General features: G+C 36.7%; 1 protein-coding gene across 2 annotated transcripts in view; it reads left to right on the top strand.

The window, feature by feature from the left end:
- Positions 1 to 20,377, top strand: part of LOC107714469 (zinc finger protein ZFPM2-like) — a 61,289-nt gene that overhangs the window by 15,257 nt on the left and 25,655 nt on the right. For both annotated transcript variants that reach the window (XM_016520311.1, XM_016520310.1), the window contains exons 2-4: positions 1,039 to 1,191; positions 6,133 to 6,234; positions 18,779 to 18,903. In XM_016520311.1, the coding sequence (XP_016375797.1) occupies positions 1,039 to 1,191; positions 6,133 to 6,234; positions 18,779 to 18,903 (380 nt within the window). The remainder of the gene's footprint in view (positions 1 to 1,038; positions 1,192 to 6,132; positions 6,235 to 18,778; positions 18,904 to 20,377) is intronic.

Genomic DNA, 20,377 nt, shown 5'->3' with positions numbered 1-20,377 from the left:
ACAGTGTCACATCACAGTGGAGTCAGCTGTCTTAACCGTGGCTTGTGTACTGCAAACACATTCCAGCTTCATCACTGTGTCTGTCACATGACTGGCTCTGTCTTTACATTTATTTTGAAAGCTGACGCTCGCGATTATGGTAAGGGGCGTTACATTTCCGACGAGTGCTTGCGGTGTTCGGCCAATCACAATGCACTCAGTCAGCTGGCCAATCAGAGCAGACTGCGCTTGTCGGAAGGAGGGACTTTGTAGAAAACGAAGCGTTTGAGAGAGGCGGGGCATAGAGGACCTACAATAATGTACAGTATTTGAAAAAGAATGTGTTTTTTGAACATTAAAGCATGTCAACATATTATGTTACACCAAATACACAAAATAATGATCTTTAAAAAAGCATCATATGACCCCTTTAATGAATTAAAAAGCCACTTAAGTGCACTTTCATAAATGATTTTAACACACTTTAAAAAGTAATATCAAAGTTTTATTTTATTAAAGTACATTTTAAATCATTATGTTTTTAATGAAGGACGCTTATTTTGATGTGTTGACTAGCATACTAAAGCACATGTAAAGTACTTGATTATATTTTTAACTGTAGTGTGTGTTATTCATTATTACACTTAAAGTTAATACATTTTAAATGCACTAAATTGAAATGCGCAAATCTGTAATTACAAACATATTTAAATACATGACGTAAAAGTTTCAATAGAAATAAGATTAAAGTACATTTTAGTTTACCATAAATGCTTGTACATTAACCACATTTCAAAGACAATAGAAGTAATTATGAAATGTCCTACTTAAGTCGGTCAGAAAGCACTCAACGTTTTGCATTTAATGTAAATTTAAACTATTCATACATTTTATGCAATGAAAAACCAATACATTTAAGTATATCATTTCCATACAGTACTCTTTTTAAAAGTGTATTAAAGTGTCCTTCTTTTTCACAAGAACGAAGACAAACGTGAATTCACTTTCATTTCTTCTGAAGTGCTAATGCTGTGCACATGTTTCTCTGTTATTTGACAGGGGTGTTTGACAATGGGCTTGAGACGGACTCTGAGGAGACAGAGAAGAAAGAGATCTTGAAAGAAGAAGAAGACGGGTCTGTGGAGGATGACTCGCTTTACTACTCTGACCCAGAGAACACCGTCTCTAAAGATGGAGATCACTCGAGGAATGGTGAGCTCAAAGATAACCTGAGAAAACATGTATCTGGCTGAAACTCAATTGGAAATCACGGTAACTTTAGATTAGGAAACACATTTTCACTATACTATTAACTCAGAGTTTTGCCTCAATGAACTCCTAATTTGCTGCTTTTTGTAAGGTAGTTGTTGTAGTAGTAGTTAAGTTTAGATATGGTGTCGGGTTAAGAGATCTAGATTAATATGTGCTTTATAAGTACTAATAAACAAGCGATATGCTAGTAATATGCATGTTAATAACAACCTTGTCTCATAAAAATACGTACCTCTGTGTACTTTTTGTGCAATACTGTTTTTACGTACCTTACTGCACGTTTCGCCACAGTTTCAAAGAGAAATTTCCACTGAGTGGCGCTAAAACACGGGTTCAATATGTGAACCCTGGTACGTTTTTATAACGTTGATATAGGTACGTATTGCTATGTTTTTATTATGTTGCTTCTGGTATATATTGCGGCATTACGAATTCAAATATCCGCGTACTGTCACTAAAAGTTAATGCTCTATGGTGTTGGAAATATACCCTACACCAAACCCAACCCTAAACCTACCCGATAGTGTTAACAAATGCAAAACTGATATAAAAACGCATTTGTTGATGCAACCGTGCCATTTGAACATCCTTATATGCAGATTTGAACTGTTTTGTCGAACCGTGGTTACACGGGATTCGAACCGGAGCTCCTCGTCTCTCAAGTACGTCTCCGTACTCCGTGAGCTACCAAACAAACCTACCGTTCATGAAAACCTATAGATATGAAGCTGGATATGTGCGATGCTAGCGTTCAAAAGCATCAGTTTTCAAATCTCCCAGCATATTAATATTGTTTTGAAGTCATTATATGATATTCTTCAAGTAATTGTGCGAAAATTGCGCTTTATTAATCGAAACTCTGTAAATTTGTGTGAAAAGGAATAAAAGGTGTCGGAGGTTTACTGCCTCTAGTGTTCATTTCTTTTGGAAACTGTAGTGATATATACTTATTGGTACGTATTACGCTTCTCGCTAAAAAGTGCCCCCAGGTACATTTATGCCATGAGACCAGGTAGGTTAATAAACAACTAGTTAAGAGTGAATCGGGTTCCCTAATCTAAAGTGATACCGAAATCACAATACACATACAATTCCTAGTTTTTAATCACATGTATGGGCTTGTTTTAGTACACAAACAAACATTTCTGTTCTGTAATCCTATAGAGGGACGCATATTTTCTATTGTATTTCACAATGCTCTATAAATGTTAGAAATATCAGACCTTTTCTAGAACTCACAATCACCCTTTAGCTCAAAGCAGTGTTTGGTTTTGTGCTGAAATTGAATTTGAAAGAGAAGACTGAAGAAATATGGCATTTTGAGGGAAGACGTACTGTATATGTTACTAACAGGGTTACTGGTCATAGTAAATAACAACAGAGTTGCTGGTATTTGCTGCTGGCCTCCACCATCAAACTCAGGCTAATAGCATCAGCTCTTTGAACTGAAATTCAATTACAGGCGTTTCTGCCGGCCACACCTCACCGTCACAACGGGATAATTCAGAGCCCCCCCAGCCATTTGAAATTCACTCTGCGTCCTAACGTTATGCTTTTCTATTTGTAAACGATGAATCTTCTCTTTGAAATGCCTGTCTCGGTATCCCCGACGTCCAAAAAGTTTGCGACGGCAAAAGTGAAGTGCGTAAACTACCTGCTTTGCCTGCGAGCGTGCAATCTTCAAAAGAGCAATCACTTGCGCTTTTTTGTTCCAAATTGGTGGAACGACGTGTGCCGGTTTGCTTTTGTTCTTGTTGAATAGCAAGAGGGGCAATTCTTTTTAATTTCCTCGCATGTTTTGACCTATTAAGTTTTGAATAGTTGAATATTTATTGTTTTTCTTGATTTTTTTTTTCTCCCTCACTTGATCACATAATTGCTTTTTGAATCTCTGAACCGTATAATGGAAATGTCAAGAATAAAAGTATAGATCATGACACCTATACCTGATGAAAATTAGTTTATGATTTCCTCAGCGGGGTCATTTCGAGCCGCTCTCAGGACTGTAGGATTGCTTATTAATTACTCAGCCATGAATAAATAAATATGTAAGAACGTCAGTTTTCCAGTTGAGGTTTATTACCTATATGATAAATCATGTAATAGAATAGGTAATCTGCGAACCGTATAATGAAAATGTCAAAAATAACAGAATAGATAATGGCATCTAGATGAGTTATGATTTCATATTTATAATTACATTAGTAGTGGCAGTAAAGCTGATTAATTACTCTAGAACAAATAGATGGATCTGTAAAAATGTCATGTTTCCAGATAAGGTGCTTTGAGAAAATATCGACAGCGCTGAGTAGTAACTGATTACATGTAATCTAAAATGATGTACTTGTAATTGGATTACATTACATTTTAAAATACTTGTAATCAGACTACAGTTACTTTTTTATTGATTACATGATTACATATCATCCACACAATAGCGTTTAATTATTTAATATATTAATTAATAATAATATTGAATATATAATTGAAACAAAATAAGAGGGATCGTGAAAATTGCATGTTATTTTTTATTTAGTACTGTCCGACACAATGCATTAAAGGGGTCATATGATGCTTTTTTAAAGATCAATATTTTGTGTATTTGGTGTAACCGAATATGTTGACATACTTTAATGTTCAAAAAACACATTATTTTTCAAATACTGTACATTATTGTAGGTCCTCTATGCCCCGCCTCTCTCAAACGCTTCGTTTTCTACAAAGTCCCTCCTTCCGACAAGCGCAGTCTGCTCTGATTGGCCAGCTGACCCAGTGCATTGTGATTGGCCGAACACCGCAAGCACTCGTCGGAAATGTAACGCCCCTTACCATAATCGCAAGCTTCATCTTTCAAAATAAATGTAAAGACCGAGCCCGAAAGGGGAACAGAGTCTTGTGACAGACACCTTGATGAATATGTGTTTGCAGTACACAAGCCACGGTTAAGACAGCTGGCCGTTTTAGGGGGGCGTGGCAGAGTCTTAACTTTGATAAAGAATATCTCTTTGGTTTTGAGATTTTAGTCTTTGCAACTTCAGGGATCTTATCTATGCACAATCAGCTTCTAACACTCCAAAGAGAAAGGAAAACTTGAAATCGCATCATATGACCCCTTTAAGAGCCGGGGGGTGTAAACATTTTGAATTGGATGATCAGGGTAAATTGTACTTATTTTGTCTTCTGGGAAACATGTGAGTATTTATGTAGCTTCTGGAGTCCAGTACTAAATGAAAAGATATGATCGTTAAACAAAATGAGAAGAATTGACACATCATCATCCTGTTCAAAAGTTTACATCCCCCGGCTCTTAATGCATTGTGTTGCCTTCTTGAGCATCAGTAAATGTTTCCACCTTTGTAATAGCTGTGTATGAGTCCCTCAATTGTCCTCAGTGTGAAAAGATGGATCTCAAAATCATTCAGTCACTTTTGGAAAGGGTTCAAATATGCAGAAGATGCTGGAAAACCAAAGAATGTGCAGGAGCTGGAGGACTTTTCTGTTGGGAAGGGTTCAAATACGCAGAAAATGTTGGAAAACCAAAGAATGTGCAGGAGCTGGAGGATTTTTCTGAAGAACAGCAGGCAGTTGAACTGCTCAGGACCAACAAGGGACTCATGAACAACTATCACAAAATATAAAAACAGTCGTGGATCATCCAGGAAACGACACAGTATTAAGATTCAAGGGTATGTAAACTTTTGAACGGGGTCATTTTTATAAATTCAGTTATTATTTTGTCTTGTGGAGTATATGTAAACATCTGTTATGTGAAATAGCTTATTCAGGACAGTACTAAATAAAAAAATAACATGCAATTTTCATGAGCCCTCTTATTTTGTTTCAGTTATTAACATTTTGCACATTCTGCAAAGGGTATATAAACTTATGAGCACAACGGTATATTTTCTCTCTCTTTTTTTATTTTTATATCAGTATGGTACAGGATTATCCTTTTTAAATCAATTTGATAAACAAGTTAGGTCAAAAGTAATCTAAAAGTAATCCAAAAGTAGTCTGATTATATTACCTAAAATGTGTAATGTAATGGATTACTTTACTAACTACAATTTTTGTCATGTAATTTGGAATCAGTAATGGATTACAATTTATAAGTAGTCCACTCGTCAGTTTCTCAAAATTATATAGGAATCCATATTTTTTTACTCAAAATTTATCTGAATACATGTAACCCTCTGGTTTGAACATGCACCAGCTTTTAAGTGGTATTTTGGCTGTCTTGTCCCTTCAAGAAGGTTTAATACTTGGCTCTGTCCCTGTTTTTATTCAGCTCGAGATTTAAGGTCATACGGTTTTATCCAATCTAGTCACTAGAAAGGAATTTCCTGTCTGCAGAGGACATGGACTGATTCCCTGTGTGTGTGTGTGTGTGTGTGTGTGTGTGTGTGTGAAGTTGTGTGAGGATCTGAGGTAAATAGGCCTGTTCTTGGAGTTAACTTCTCTTGCCTGTGACGGTGTTAAATACTACTTTGCCCATGGTGTCAGAGCCAAAAGCAGAAAATCCTTAATCACAGCTTAATTAAGGAATCATCTTGTAGCTTAATTTCTTTCCCAACACTGTAATTAAACATTTCCAATAAGTTTCGTCACAGGGCTTAACACAGGCAGCGGGTCTGTGATCAAGGTGGGTCCAGGGACTTGCTCTCTGTCTCTTTTCCAATCTCTCCAAAGAAACGAGCATAAAATCCCACAGCAGACACTTGAAAGAATCCAAAATGAGAAACCGCACATTGGAATAAGGGTTTTAAATGAAAGAAAATGAACAGATGCTGCCGCTGCGACTGGCACGGTTCGGTTTACTGACTGTGCTACAGTTTAGCCGTTTGTACCGCAAAACCCTTAAGCTTTGATGTCTTTATACAGGTGAAATGGGTGGAAGTTTAAAGGTGGAGCAACAAGACAGTGACGGACAAGAAGAGAGAGTCCAACCAAGCCCGTTGACAACAGAGGAATGGGACGGCCCAAGTAAGACAGCCGTCCAATCACGTCTCAACAGTCTTAGCATATCTTAAATTGGTAACACTTTATTTCGATAGTCCACTTCAGACATTATACTAACTATAAGTAACTTTACAACTACATAGCAGTCATTAGAGTATTACCGTATTGACCCGAATATAAGACAATGTTTTTTTTCTTGGAAATACATCTGAAAAAACGCGGTCGTCTTATATTCAGGGTCTAGACTTTGACATGTCAATAATACACCCACAACAATAGGTGGCGCCAAATACGCATAAAACGAGTGTGCCATGAAATACGTAATGTAATGCGTGTTGTAAAGATCGCGAGTAAAAACAAAAGAAAAAGAAAACCTTACAGTCGTGACTGTCACGCTAGCCTGATGGGACCAAACTTCTTATAATCAGGGTCGTCTTATATTCGGGCCAATACGGTAATATACTGTCTGCTTAACAGTGTTGGGGAAAGATACATTTAAAAGTAATGCATTACAATATTGTGTTAGTCCATAAAAAGTAACTAATAGCGTTATTTAGTTACTTTTTATTGAAAGTAATGCATTACGTTACTTTTGCGTTACTTTTTGTCACCTGCGTGGGGCTTGCTTATTTGTTTTTTAATAACAAAAAACCCAAAAGTTATATTTTTGACAACTGTACGTTTCACTTTCACACTAAAAGAGAAATTAATACGTTTCAGTCTGAAGAAAGTGCCTCTGCACTTATTCCAAATTTCTCACATCATGGGGACAGGAGAGATGTTAGCGAATAAATGGGAAAACAAAGTAACTTGCATTACTTATTTGAAAAAAAAAACAAAAAAAAGTCAGATATTTCATTGTAAATTTAAAAGGGATGTTTCTTTACTGGTTACTTAAGTAATCTGATTATGTAAACGTGTGTTATTTATAATGCGTTACCCCCAACACAGCTGCTTAATATCTGCTAACACTTTATTTTGATGCTCCCCAACACATATTCTGCTGACTGTAAATAACTTTGCAAGTAGCCTACGTCAACTTATTCTACTAACTCTAACCTAACAGTCTACTAATACTCTTATGAGAGTTAGTTGATATGTAGTTGCAAAGTTACATATAGTATTATGTCGAAAATGGACTATCTAAATAAAGTCGTAATACAATGCAACACAGAAAAAAACACAGCTTTTATATGCCACAACTGCACAGCGTAAGACAGAGTAAAGTGAGCCTGAAAGGTGCAGCTGGATGATGTACTGTAATAAGCCTTGTCCTCTTTAAAAGCATGAAATCTGATAAGGTAATAATAGCATTTTGGGAGGCGTTTATCTTGCGTTTCACACTAGATTTACACAATACAGTCACTAGTGCCAAACTGAGCTGACTTGTCTCCTATCTTTATATCTGAACACGGGTCTTTGTAATCAGTTCTTGATGGTGAGATATCACAGCACACTGATATTCTCTATCTCTGGATTTCTCTTTCTCTCCCTCCAGTCGTCTGAATAAACACGATTAGTTCGGTTACAGACTCATTCGAACAATAATGAGGCACAGTGCTTTCTTATCTGATCAGGAAACAGTGTTTTTGTCTTCTCTGAACGGTTCGAGTCTCACTATGCCAAGCCAATAGACACAGAATATCTGGAATTGGTGTTTTTTTTGTGTGTCATATCTGGGATCTGACACCTATTTTGTGGATGCTTCACCTCATACGCCTCTAAAACAATCTGTGCATACTGTAAACTGCCATTCAAAAGTCGCTTATGCTCACCAAGGCTGCAAAAAACACAGTAAAAACAGTGAAATATTATTACCGTTTAAAATAACTGTTTTCTATTTGAATCTATTTTAAAATATAATTTATTTCTGTGATCAATGCTGAATTTTAAGCATCATTACCTCCAGTCTTCAGTGTCACATGATCCTTCAGAAATCAGTATAATATGCTCAATTTGCTGCTCAAGAAATATGATTATTATCAATGTTGAAAACAGTTGTGCTGCTTCATATTTTAGTGAAAACTATAATAAAGTTCTTTGATGAATAGAAAGTTCAACATGTATTGGAAATAGAAATCTTTACTGTCACTTTTGATCAATTTAATGCATCCCCGCTGAATAAAAAGTATTAGTTTCTTTTAAAAAATCTTACTTGAAACTTTTGAATGAAAGTGAATGTTTCAGGAGAAATAAAGTGTAATAACATTTGTTAATAACAGCGGTATCACTGTAAAAATGTAAAACATAAAGTAGCGATGTAGTTTTTGTTTAATCATTGAAAAGAGGAGGCAGATATGCTAGCTGTTTGAACGCATTTCACTTTTAAATTCATAGAGGAGAGAGTCTTGCTTGCTACAGTAGCACAATAATCTTATTTGCATATTCATTTACCCCAGTGCATCTTAATAGGAACCCATTACTGTAGTAACGTGTTTTCAACGCACATCGCACTCAATCTGTACTGCAAGCAAGTGCCGTGACACAACAAAACAAAGGGTGCTTGCACACTACTTGAGCGTTTCACGAACAGGAATATGTTAGAATCATTTGAATGTAGTTATACAGCAATTTGTATTCCACAAGCACAGATAGACCTGCCTGATTGATGTTGAAATGCGGGTTGTTTTGTTGATTTTAGTGGGAGTGACGTAGTTGCATCGTGTCACACCACACTCTTTTTCTTTTATGTTTTGTGACCCTCATAACCTGCCGGATCCGTCACTGGTCCTTGTTCCTGGACCTCATCATTTACGAATTAAAACGTTGCCTGGAACGACTTCCAACATCTCAAATTGAATTAGCATCTGCAGTTATAACTTCCCTATGAATATTGCAGCGGAAACTGGAAAAAAAGAGTGAGAGATGTTCGCGAGGAGCCAGATTCTGTCCGAAGCCCCTCAGAAGAAGGCAGGATGGAGTGAGGGATTTTAATGAAAGTGTAGTGGATTAGAGAAATCCCTGGAACAATATGAAATCATTACAGCCGCAGTCGACATCAAAGTCCCACTGATTGAGCCCCCTAAAGCCTTTTCACACAGGGAGCGGGAACGCAGCGGAGAACATGCACACCAGAGCCGAGAGCGGCTGACCACGGCGCTCGCATCCAACCGAGAGAGAGAGAGACGGATTCCAGACTTCTGGCATTTAGACAAAGCATCATGGGAAATGAACCGAATTCATTATCCCAGTGGCCTCCTTGTTTTCAGATCGGTTAGGCAGATATTCTCAACCCTGAGTTCAGTACAAAACAAACTGTATGTTTTATAAGCATACGTGGCAGCTTTTGTCATCCCTCAAACAAGCATAAATCACAGTATTGCACTTACAATGAAGACATTTCACCCGATAAACGTTCAAATACACACTGTTTGAAGTACAGCCACAGACGTCAACATTATACATGTTATCATGAGACTAGAGGGATAAAATGACTTACTTACCTTGTCTGTGTAAAGATAGACTCAGTTTTTCAGCTCCTGTCATGAACACTCAATACATTTTTCTGTTTACTCGCCATAGTAATAACAGTAAATTATGCATAACCTACTAACCCTAAACGAAACCCCAACCCTATATTAAGGACATGCTGTTAATTAATATTACCCGGTACTTAAATACACACTGTAACAAAGGCACCATAAAAGAAAGCAACCTGAATTTCTAATAAAAAATATTGAGCTAAAACAAACAAACAAATAAAATAAGATAAAATAAAAAAGAAATGTGCAAGAATTGTTCACAATAAGAAGATGCATTTAGAAAATAGTTGTCTAAATCATTATTTTAGCATTGTGTTACTGTTCAAATTTCTTCTGTGCTCTGTACAAAAAAAATAATAATTTTGGTTTAGCTTAAAAAAAGTTTAATTGAAACTAAAAATGTGCTTTAATAGAAAGAAAATGATTGGTTTAGAAACTCAACATATTATTTTACCTTAATCGTCAACATTAATTATATAAGTTAATTTGACAAAAGAAAAAAAAAAGTTGTGAGAACAAATTATGACAATATTTTTTACAGTGTATGTGGAACAAAGGCACATTAAAATAAAGTGTTACCAAATGCTACTTAAACTCAACCTTAAACCCCGCCTCTTTTCTTCAATTGGCTGCAAGTTTGCATTCAGATCTGCTTCCATCCAATCAACGACCTGTTTAGAATTAAGCCCCGCCCTACAATTTTATTTTTCGTTTATCAGTTTACTCATAGGAAAAGATCAGTTGCTACTTCTGCTACTTATGCTTCATTGTGACTTTATACAAAACAAAATTTGCCCATTTGTTTTTTAAATCTGTCAAAAAAAAAGTCAAAATTGTTTTCTGAGGTAACCTAAAAATGGACAAACAGAAATAACTCACTTAAAGCAGCACTATGTAACTTTTTCTGTGTTCAAAATGTGCAAAATGTATATAATGAGCGAGTACATCATGAATTCATCTTCCAAACCGCGTTTTTGTCTTATTCCGAATCACTACGGTACACTTATAATAAGTACTTATATTTGGACTATTGTCGCCTGGTCGGGTCGTCACCGCTGTGGAGTAACACATACCTAGCCGTAGACATAAACTTAGAGAAGTAGCTCAGGTTGGAATGTTCTTCCGCGGGATGTGTGCAGTTCTGTTTATTAACCGCTAGAGCGCCAAAAGTTACATAGTGCTGCTTTAAAAGTTACACGTGACCTTTCTGGAAACTTCTTCCCTGTTAGACAGCATTCGGTTTAAAAACCGTCCCGAGCCGCGAGATCTGTGACTGTGTGACAAAAGTTTCTGTGCTCCTCTCGACTCTCTTCAGACGGACACAATGTGGCTCATTCATACGCCTGTCCCTCCTTACGCCTGCAGGAGGGGTGTGGGGGAGGGGGCTGTCAGCCGAATTAAAATACCACGTAATAATAATAATAATATAAATAAAGACATTGATAAAAGGGCTAATCTACACAAAACAAAACAGCGTGTTCCTCCCTGATTGTGTGAGTTGTTGCGGTATTCAATTAGGCCATTTTCACTGGCATATTAATCATCTTTTCAACAAACAAGCCGGCGTTAATTAAAGCGGAGCGCGAGGATAAAGACGTGTCGCTGGATCATCACTCCGTTTATCAGCCGCGCGCACACACACCCCGCCGTTTAGCAAATCCCGCGCAGCGCTGCGAGGGGAATTTCAATGCTCTCTGGTTGGGAGCTGGTTTTTGGGAGGGGAGGAGGTGGATTTTGCAAGTTTCAAATACGGAGACTGTCAGTGTGAAGCCCTCTGCCCTTCATCGCTGGGAGATGAATTTATTCGTCAGTTTTTATTCCATCTGAAAAATAGAGTAAATCGCTTTAACCCGAAACGCGCGCGAGAGGAAGTTGAAACTCTGTGCTTCTCTTTTAAGGGCCTCGACGGGGAAGAGAGTCAGATAAATACCTTTGAATGGGGTTTAATATGATGAATGAATGGATGGTTGGTTGGCTGAAATCTGTCTGATATTAATACACATGTTAGCGAGATCTCAAATGCACATGTTGTTCATTACAAAAATTTGCAGAACTTTTGCCGTAAGTTCCATAACACATTTATTGGTAAATTTACAGTTAGCAACTTCCATTTATCTATTGGTCAAATAGTATGTATTACACATTCAGTAGTGCAATCCGTATGAGATTTATACAATATTTTAAACTATTATTATGTATATTGTCACAGTTCATTGTGGAAACTTTTTTAATGGGGTTTAATATGATGAATGATGGATGTTTGGCTGAAATCAGACTGATATTAATGTTGTAATATTGGAGAGATCTCAAATGCACATGTTTGCTACAAACATTTGCAGAACTTTCACTGTAATTTACATAATAACTACATTTATTGTTGAATTTACAGTTACGTTGACATTTATCCATTTACTTTGATCTATTGGTCAAATAATATGGATTACACATTCAGTACACAGTGCAATTTATCTTTCATATACTATATTATAGACATTAAGTTAACACATTTTATACAATATTATAATCAAAATAATTGTTGTTCTATATTTAGATTTATATATGCATATACTATATTATGGACATTAAATTAATACATTTTATAAAATATTTTAATCAATACCCCCAAAAATGTGTTATATATTGCACATATTGTTCCCTACAAAAATTTGCAGAATTTTTTACCATAATATCATAATTTCCATCCTAAAACGTCCATCCCCACCCAAACTTATAGTTAAATTCACAGTTACATTTATGCATTTACTTTTATCTATTGGTCAAATAATATGGATTACACAGCACAGTACAATTTATTGATTAATAATAATCCATAAATAAAATTATGGAGACTAAATGAACACATTTTATACAATATTTTAATCACACACACACACATATATAAATATATGTGTGTGTGTGTGTATCTTATGTTATTTTATATCTTATGTTCCAGACTTATTGGCCACATTCATGAAATGCATCAAGTACAAATGTCAATGTGTAAATCACTCGTAAAACTATTTTTAAATATATTGTCGCATTCAGTTCATCTAGACCAAAAACTGACACAAAAATTAGTTCTTCACACGTTTCATAAACGAGACCCATTACATCGTAAACAGAGAAGAGCTATAGTCTTGAATAAACCGCGTATAACACGTGTGCGTTGTGTGTCCGGGGCAGTCGGCGCGTTTGAACCCCACTCATCCACGCAGTGCACTTTGCCTCCGACATCTCAGCCCGCGAAGGACTACATCACACAATCACGCCACACTCCCACAATCCCTTTCTTCTCTGGCTGCTCGACTCCAAGCACACTCAAACAGCCTGCTACACCGCACTGAGATCTTTCTCATTCTCCCGCGCATTCTCTATCACCCTTTCCCCGTCTCTCTCTCCAGGAACTCGCGGCACAGAGAGAGAGGAGAGAAGTCAAAAACCCACGACAATGTGCCAGAGAAATATCAGAGTGGCTTTTTTTTTCACTCCTCACTCAAGCCAAAGATGGGCCGTCTCCAAATCCTGCTGCCCTATCAGACAAATTAAAGTAAATCAAGCATGAAATGAAGCAGGAGAGCCTGGAGATAAGGTCCCTTTAAGTCCCTCACAGATTAGACCACTGAGAGAGAGCGAGAGAGAGAGAGAGCGAGAGATGGAAGAGAGGGACAGTGTGGAAGGAGAGAGGTGCAGAAAAGGCCGGTTTGCTGGTTTCTCTGTGGCAGACGGTGCTCTTCCCTCAGTCATTTTTCTGATAATGACTTTTGTTTATTTTAGTGCTACTGCGTTCTGAAGTGCTTTGGAGTGAGACTACATTTTGGAGATGAAGTGTAGTTCATTGCGAGTGTCCTAATGTTCATTTGATGCATTGAAGTGGAGCAGTACAAAAAAAATATTTCGAAAGAAAAATCCTTTCTGCAGCATGATGTTGTAGTAGCCTTTAACATGGGTTTTCTCAAACATTGATTGGATTGTAAATTATCTTAGTTTTAAATCAAAATGAACCCTTTGTATTTTCGTAATACACATTGCTGTTGTCATTGTGAATGATCTGTGCACTTTAATTTAGAAATAAAAAATGCTTTGCAATCTTTTGTCAGAATGCAATAACTTGCTCCGCCTCTAAAACAACTTTTTGGTTTACGCCAAAATGATAATATTTCACCCCATCACCTGGTATTTAATGGCCACTTTTCATTCTTGAGGGTTAAAAATGAGTCCCATCCTACTTAATGTTCATGTTGTATATCCTGTTTCACTCAAAAATGGAAATTCTGTTATAATTTGCTCACCCTCATGTGGTGCCAAAATTGTATGTCTTCTGTGGAACATAAAAGATGCTATTTTGATGAATGTTGCTAACTAAACAGTTTTGGTTCTCATTGACTGCAATTGTGTTTTTATCCAGACAATGGAATTCAATGGGAGCTGAATTGTTTGGTTTCATGTTACACAGAAGTAAGAAGTTCATATGGGTTTGGAACAGAATCTACAGAAATTAACTTTTCCATTACGGGTGTTGATTTCCAGAGGCATTTTTTTTTTACATTTGCAAGGTTCTATGTGTATACGAGACCGGACAGTGAGGGTGTCTGAGGTGTGTGCTTTTATGCAGGCTGGTAATGAGGTGCTTGATTGGTGACAGGTGCAGGTGCTCAGAACTCAGGTGAGAGGGATCGTTGTGATTGGGTGGTGGCGGAGCCTGGCCGATCTGTTACAGGTTAATTTTTATAATTACCTTATTAATTGTATCCGTGGTGACTTTAATGTAAAACACTTCAATTTAACCGTGCAGTTACTAAAATCAATCAGAATACTTTAAACTGTTACCAATAAACAATCTGTTTAAAACTGTATAGTTATATTTAAAACAAAAACAAAACAAAAAACAAAACAGGAACTCATAGGGCTGCAATGTAGTGACCAAATTCATTATTGTTGTAATAGAGATTATTAGATAGAATACATGTAAAAACATTTTGTTTGGTGAAACTGCACGTTATATTCTGTCTATAAAGACAAATAATAATAATAATAATAAGTGTTATTTATATAACGCCTATCCATAGCTCAAGGTCACTTTACATAGTGCTATACAAAACATTTGCACACCCACATACACAATACAAACACATAGGCCACATATAGCCACATTATCCAAAATGCATATTAAAAAGATACGTTTTTAGCTGAGTCTTGAAGGTAGACAAAGATGATATATTATGAAGTGTAAGGGGTAGCGAATTCCATAATTTAGGAGCATTAACACTAAATGACCTACCACCTACAGTGGACAGCCGAAAACGAGGAATGGACAAAAGACCAAGCTCAGATGATCTGAGAGACCGGGCAGGAGAATAGGAGTACAGTAGGTCAGACAGATATGGAGGCGCAAGACCATTTAATGCCTTAAATGTTAGAAGTAATATCTTAAAGTGAATACGTGATGCCACAGGTAGCCAGTGAAGATCATGCAGTAGAGGAGTAATGTGAGCAGAACGCCTGGTGGAGGTGAGAACACTTGCTGCTGAGTTATGAACATACTGTAACCTTTGTTATTATTTAGTTTAAGGAAATTCAAGGACATCCAATGCTTGATATCCCTGATACATGCAGTAAGTGAGTCAGGCAGTGATGATCTATCAGAGCTGGTGGTTAGGTCAATTTGAATGTCATCAGCATAGCAATGAAATTGAAGTCCATGCATGCGTATGATGTCACCGAGTGGATATATATAAATGATAAACAGAAGTGGACCACTATTCAAGGACATCCAATGCTTGATATCCCTGATGCATGCAGTAAGTGAGTCAGGCAGTGATGACCTATCAGAGCTGGTGGTTAGGTAAATTTGAATGTCATCAGCATAGCAATGAAATTGAAGTCCATGCATGCGTATGATGTCACCAAGTGGATATAATATATATAAATGATAAACAGAAGTGGACCAAGAACTGAACCTTGAGGAACACCCTGTGAAACTGGAGCAGTGGTAGATTTATACCCTTGTATTGTGATATACTATTTTCTATCGCTGATGTATGAAATGAGCCAGGAAAGAGCTGAACCAGTGATAACGATATCAGAAAGGCGAGAGATGAGTATTTCATGGCAGACTGTGTCAAATGCAGAGCTTAGATCGAGAAGAATCAAGATGTTTATTAACCCAGAATCCATGGACAGAAGAATGTCATTAACCACACGAAGAAGAGCAGTTTCAGTGCTATGTGATGAACGAAATCCTGACTGAGTTCAAAAAGGCCATTAGCATTTAAGTAAGATCTCAATTGTGAAGCCACAACTTTTTCAAGAATTTTACTTAAGAATGGTAAATTTGAGATTGGTCTATAATTGTTCATGTCTAGATGGTCAAGAACCATCTTTTTAAGAATGGGGGTCACCGCAGCCATTTTTAATTCTGCTGGAACAATGGTTAATCATATGTGCTATGAAAGGTTCAACCACAGGAACGATCTGAAAAAGCAAAATCAGTTCCACTAACAAGAATATTATATAAACCAGATGTACATATAAAATCCAATATATGACCCCTGGAGTGAGTAGCAAAAGTTACATGTTGAGTTAGACCGAAACAGTCCAGAACAGATATCAGTTTGTTGCATTGTACAGTGTTTTCATGTATATTAAAATCACCAAGAAAAATTACAGATGAATAACTAGCACAGACAAGAGTAAGTAACTCACTAATCTCAGAGAAAAAATCTGAATAAAATTTTGGAGATCGATAAATTAAGATTATGCCAGTCATTTTCAATGCAAGATATTCAAAAGATGCAACGTCATGGAACTCAATCTTAGATATTTTGATACTCTCACGACAAACTACAGCCAACCCTCCACCTCTACGATGGAGACGAGGTTGAGAGAAATAGATGTAGCCAGGTGGTGTTATGAGGTTTAAATTGAAAAAGTCATTGGGCACCTGCCAGGTTTCCTTCAAAAGTAGCATGTCCAGGTTTGCGTCAATGAAAATGTCATTTAGCACTGATGCTTTATCAGTTAAAGAGCGAGTTTTCAATAGCGCGCATCGCATATCTGAAGATGCAAAATTGCAGTTTCCAAGGACGGGATTAAAGCGTAATGGTCTCAGATTTCCAAAGTTGATTACACGATTTTCCTGTTGTGTTATACTAGAAGCACGGGTGTTGGTACAGATAACCATGTCCATGACGTTAATCTAGTCTAGCGCAAGTTATGCAAAAACTCCTGTTATAATCACTGAAACTGCGAAATGAATCTAAATGACATATTTTCTGCATTTCGTTATTTATGATGAGAGAATTTGCAACAAAACAAAACTCTTTTCAGTGCTGACTAATCTGTTAGCTGACTAATCTTCTGACTGGCCATCGTATTCATAAGCTGTATGTGATGGTTATAACGTTATATCAACGCTGCAAAAAAATAGTGTATAAAAGCATTCTGACACAACGTGTGCTGATCTAAATATTCCACGAAACACTTTTCATTCATTTTCACTTTTCATTTTAATCGCGTCAGTCGTAATAGATTTAATTTAATTGTGCAGGGGGGATTTTTGCCCCTATATCTTGAATTTGTGGGGAATTTTTGTTATTTTTTTTTTGGCATTTTTGCCACAAGCCCCTGTTTATTTCTGACCCTGGTTTGGAATGAGTAAATGATGACATGATTTTTGGGTGAATGATCCCTTGAATCTTCGATGTAATGTAGTTGTTGACTAAGTTTACAGTCTCAGATTTAAAATTTAGCATTTCAAATTTACGTTCTAAATATGACTTTCTTTTGTGGAACATAAAAAAATATATTTTGAAGAATGTTCATGCTGCTCTTCTCCATACAGTAAAAGTGTATGGAGATGATTACCATAAAACAGACTGAAATTTAAGTCTTTATTTGCTGAAAATCTTTCCCTGCAGCTCTCATATTTTAAAAATTAGTTATTTTTTTATTTCATTTTAAATGTTTTTTTTTCCACTTATGCATGAATTTATTTACAGTCAGTTACAAAGACTTATTTGACATATTTGATCTGTAAAATATTGGTGTGCAGAATTCATAAATGTCTAAATATATATTTATATATAAAACATTTTTGAATCATGCCCCACATTGGTGCCCTTCTGTGGTTGAAGACATCTATTAATCCAGAGAGGGGATGGGTGTAAAGGCTTAACCCTGATCTCTGAAAGCACTGCCTCAAAATTCTCTTTATTTATCAATCCATCTGCCGGCATTTCGCATCTCCTCCTGAAACTGGATAATTTAACACGCTCCTGCACTGTTCACATCAAAACTTCCAGCAGAAAGAGGCTTAATCCACCTTATCTGAAGCCCTGTCGCAGCAGTGAGCGAAAGCCTAATCAAAGAGACAGGCAGGGTCACCCGGGAGAGGGTCCGGCGGATGGCTGTATGATTTCTAATTGAGGGAGACGCTCACACTAGGGCTTAGTCTGCTCATGGAGTGCTGTGGTGTTTTGGTTGAAGATCTTAGCAGGTAACTGTGTAGATGTAGGTTTAAACCCCATGAACCTTTAGCATTGTGCCTTTGGGAAAGGCAATAAACCCCAGGTAACCCCAGGTGGATTTTCCCTGTAATTGAAATGCACATACACTATATACAATATAATACACAATATGAAAGAACATACAATACAAAACAGAGCATATATATATATATATATATATAGAGAGAGAGAGAGAGAGAGAGAGAGAGCAACAAATCAGTATATTAGAATGATTTCTGAAAGATCATGTGACACTGAAGACTGGAGTAATGATGCTGAAAATACAGCTTTGATCACAGGAATAAATTACATTTTACAATATATTCATATAGAAAACACATTTTAAATTGTAATAATATTTCAAAATATTACTGATTTTACTTTATTTTGATCAAACAATTGCAGCCTTGGTGAACCTAAGAGACTCTTCTCAAAAACATTAAAAATCGTACCGTCTCCAAAGGTTTGAACTGTATTGTACTTGGATGAAACTCTTTTTTTTTAACATAACATCAAAAACAAGTTAAAAAACATGCTGAGCTGCTGTTTGGGTCATAACTTACATTTTTTTTGTCTTCTAAGGGGAGCTGAAAATGGTTGGTGAAGGAGGAGAGAGAAGGATTTGTTCTTGTCAGGCACTTCTGCTGGGCACCACGTGGGGACCTTTCCCTGGGAAGATTGAGGCGGCCACAGGAGGAAGTGACAAGGTGGGTTCACTTATTTGTTATGAGGGTGAATTCAAAAGGTACATTCGGGCAAAATGTGAACACGATAACCTGATTTCCCTAGGACATTTCTGTCTAATGAATTCATAATTCTGAGTTGTGAAACAATATATACGCAGGTGACAAATTTATTTTTCACTTACCAAGTCTGGAAGCTTTTTTAATGCTATTTTGATGCTTGCAACAAAAATGAACAGAAAATAAGATATGCTTGTCTCTGATTGTTTATATGACAATGATAAAAAAACAGAAAAATTGTTGTTGCTCCTGTCAGAGCGGGGAGAGGCCGATGGAGGCCTGTGCTGGCCTGATAAGGGGAAAGAGGATTCAGCGGAGAGAGAGAGAGAGACAGAAAGAGAAAGAAATGACTCAAGGAGAGTGGAGTGCTGTGTAGACTGTCTTTTTCGTGAAGTATTCCCACACAGTCAGATCCACGCAAGCCTCTCTCTCTTTCTGACGCTCCATTCTGAAACTGAGGCTTTAAAAAGAGACAGCATACATACTGTAAGTGAGTCTGCAGGTTGCACGTGCAAGGTAAACAAAGTATGCGAAACATTTGTTTGGTTCTAACGGGTTTTTACTGGTGTTTGTTAAGACAAGGCAGCATCACTGTTACTACCGCTCATACTTTAGGTTCGTGATCTCAACAAACCTCTAGAGTTAAAGAGATGAAAATTCTGTCATCATTTAATCACCCTCATGTCGGTCCAAACCCATAAGAATTTCGTTCATCCTACAACACTAATGAAGAGGTTTTGAATCAAATCTAGAGATTTCTATCCCTCCAATGAAAGTCTGTTCACCCAAAACTCTGAAGCTTCAAAACATTTGTAAAGAGATCAAAAAAATTAATTGATATGACTCCAAGTCTTTTGAAGAGATGTGATCGCTTTATTCACATATACACACTGATCAGCGAACATAAACAGAAGCTGTTTTGATCTCTTTACGAACATTTGGAAGCGTCAGTTTTGGGTGAACAGACTTTCAATGGAGGGACAGAAATCTCTAGATTTGATTAAAAAATATCTTCATTTGTTTTCCGAAGATGAACAGATTTCTTATGGGTCTTCATTTTAGGGTGAACTATCCCTTTAAGTATTAAAGGGGACATCGAACGCCCATTTTCCACAAGTTGGTATGATTCTTTAGGCCCGGGGAGTCTAAACTCAGTCCTGGAGGGCCACTGTCCTGTAGAGTTTAGCTCAATCAAGTATTCCAGAGAGTCATGTTGTAATAACAACAATTAGTTCATATTATTTTTCTCTAAACGTGTAGCCTTTAGAAAGTTTGAAAGAAAGTAAATCATGAAAAATGATCAAAAACAAACATTTTTTCTGATGTTTCAATTAGTTGTATCAATTACTCACAATAAGACCAAGAACATTTATGAAGTACATAGAGTCAATTTGAATTTCACTTTCACCATTACTTAAAAAAAAAAAAAAAAAAAAAA

The sequence above is a fragment of the Sinocyclocheilus rhinocerous genome, unplaced genomic scaffold, assembly GCF_001515625.1.
Source record: "Sinocyclocheilus rhinocerous isolate Xijiao unplaced genomic scaffold, SAMN03320098_v1.1 scaffold2404, whole genome shotgun sequence".
Lineage (NCBI taxonomy): Eukaryota > Metazoa > Chordata > Actinopteri > Cypriniformes > Cyprinidae > Sinocyclocheilus > Sinocyclocheilus rhinocerous.
Note: the sequence above shows the minus strand (reverse complement) of the source record. Positions and strands in the feature narration are given on the sequence as shown.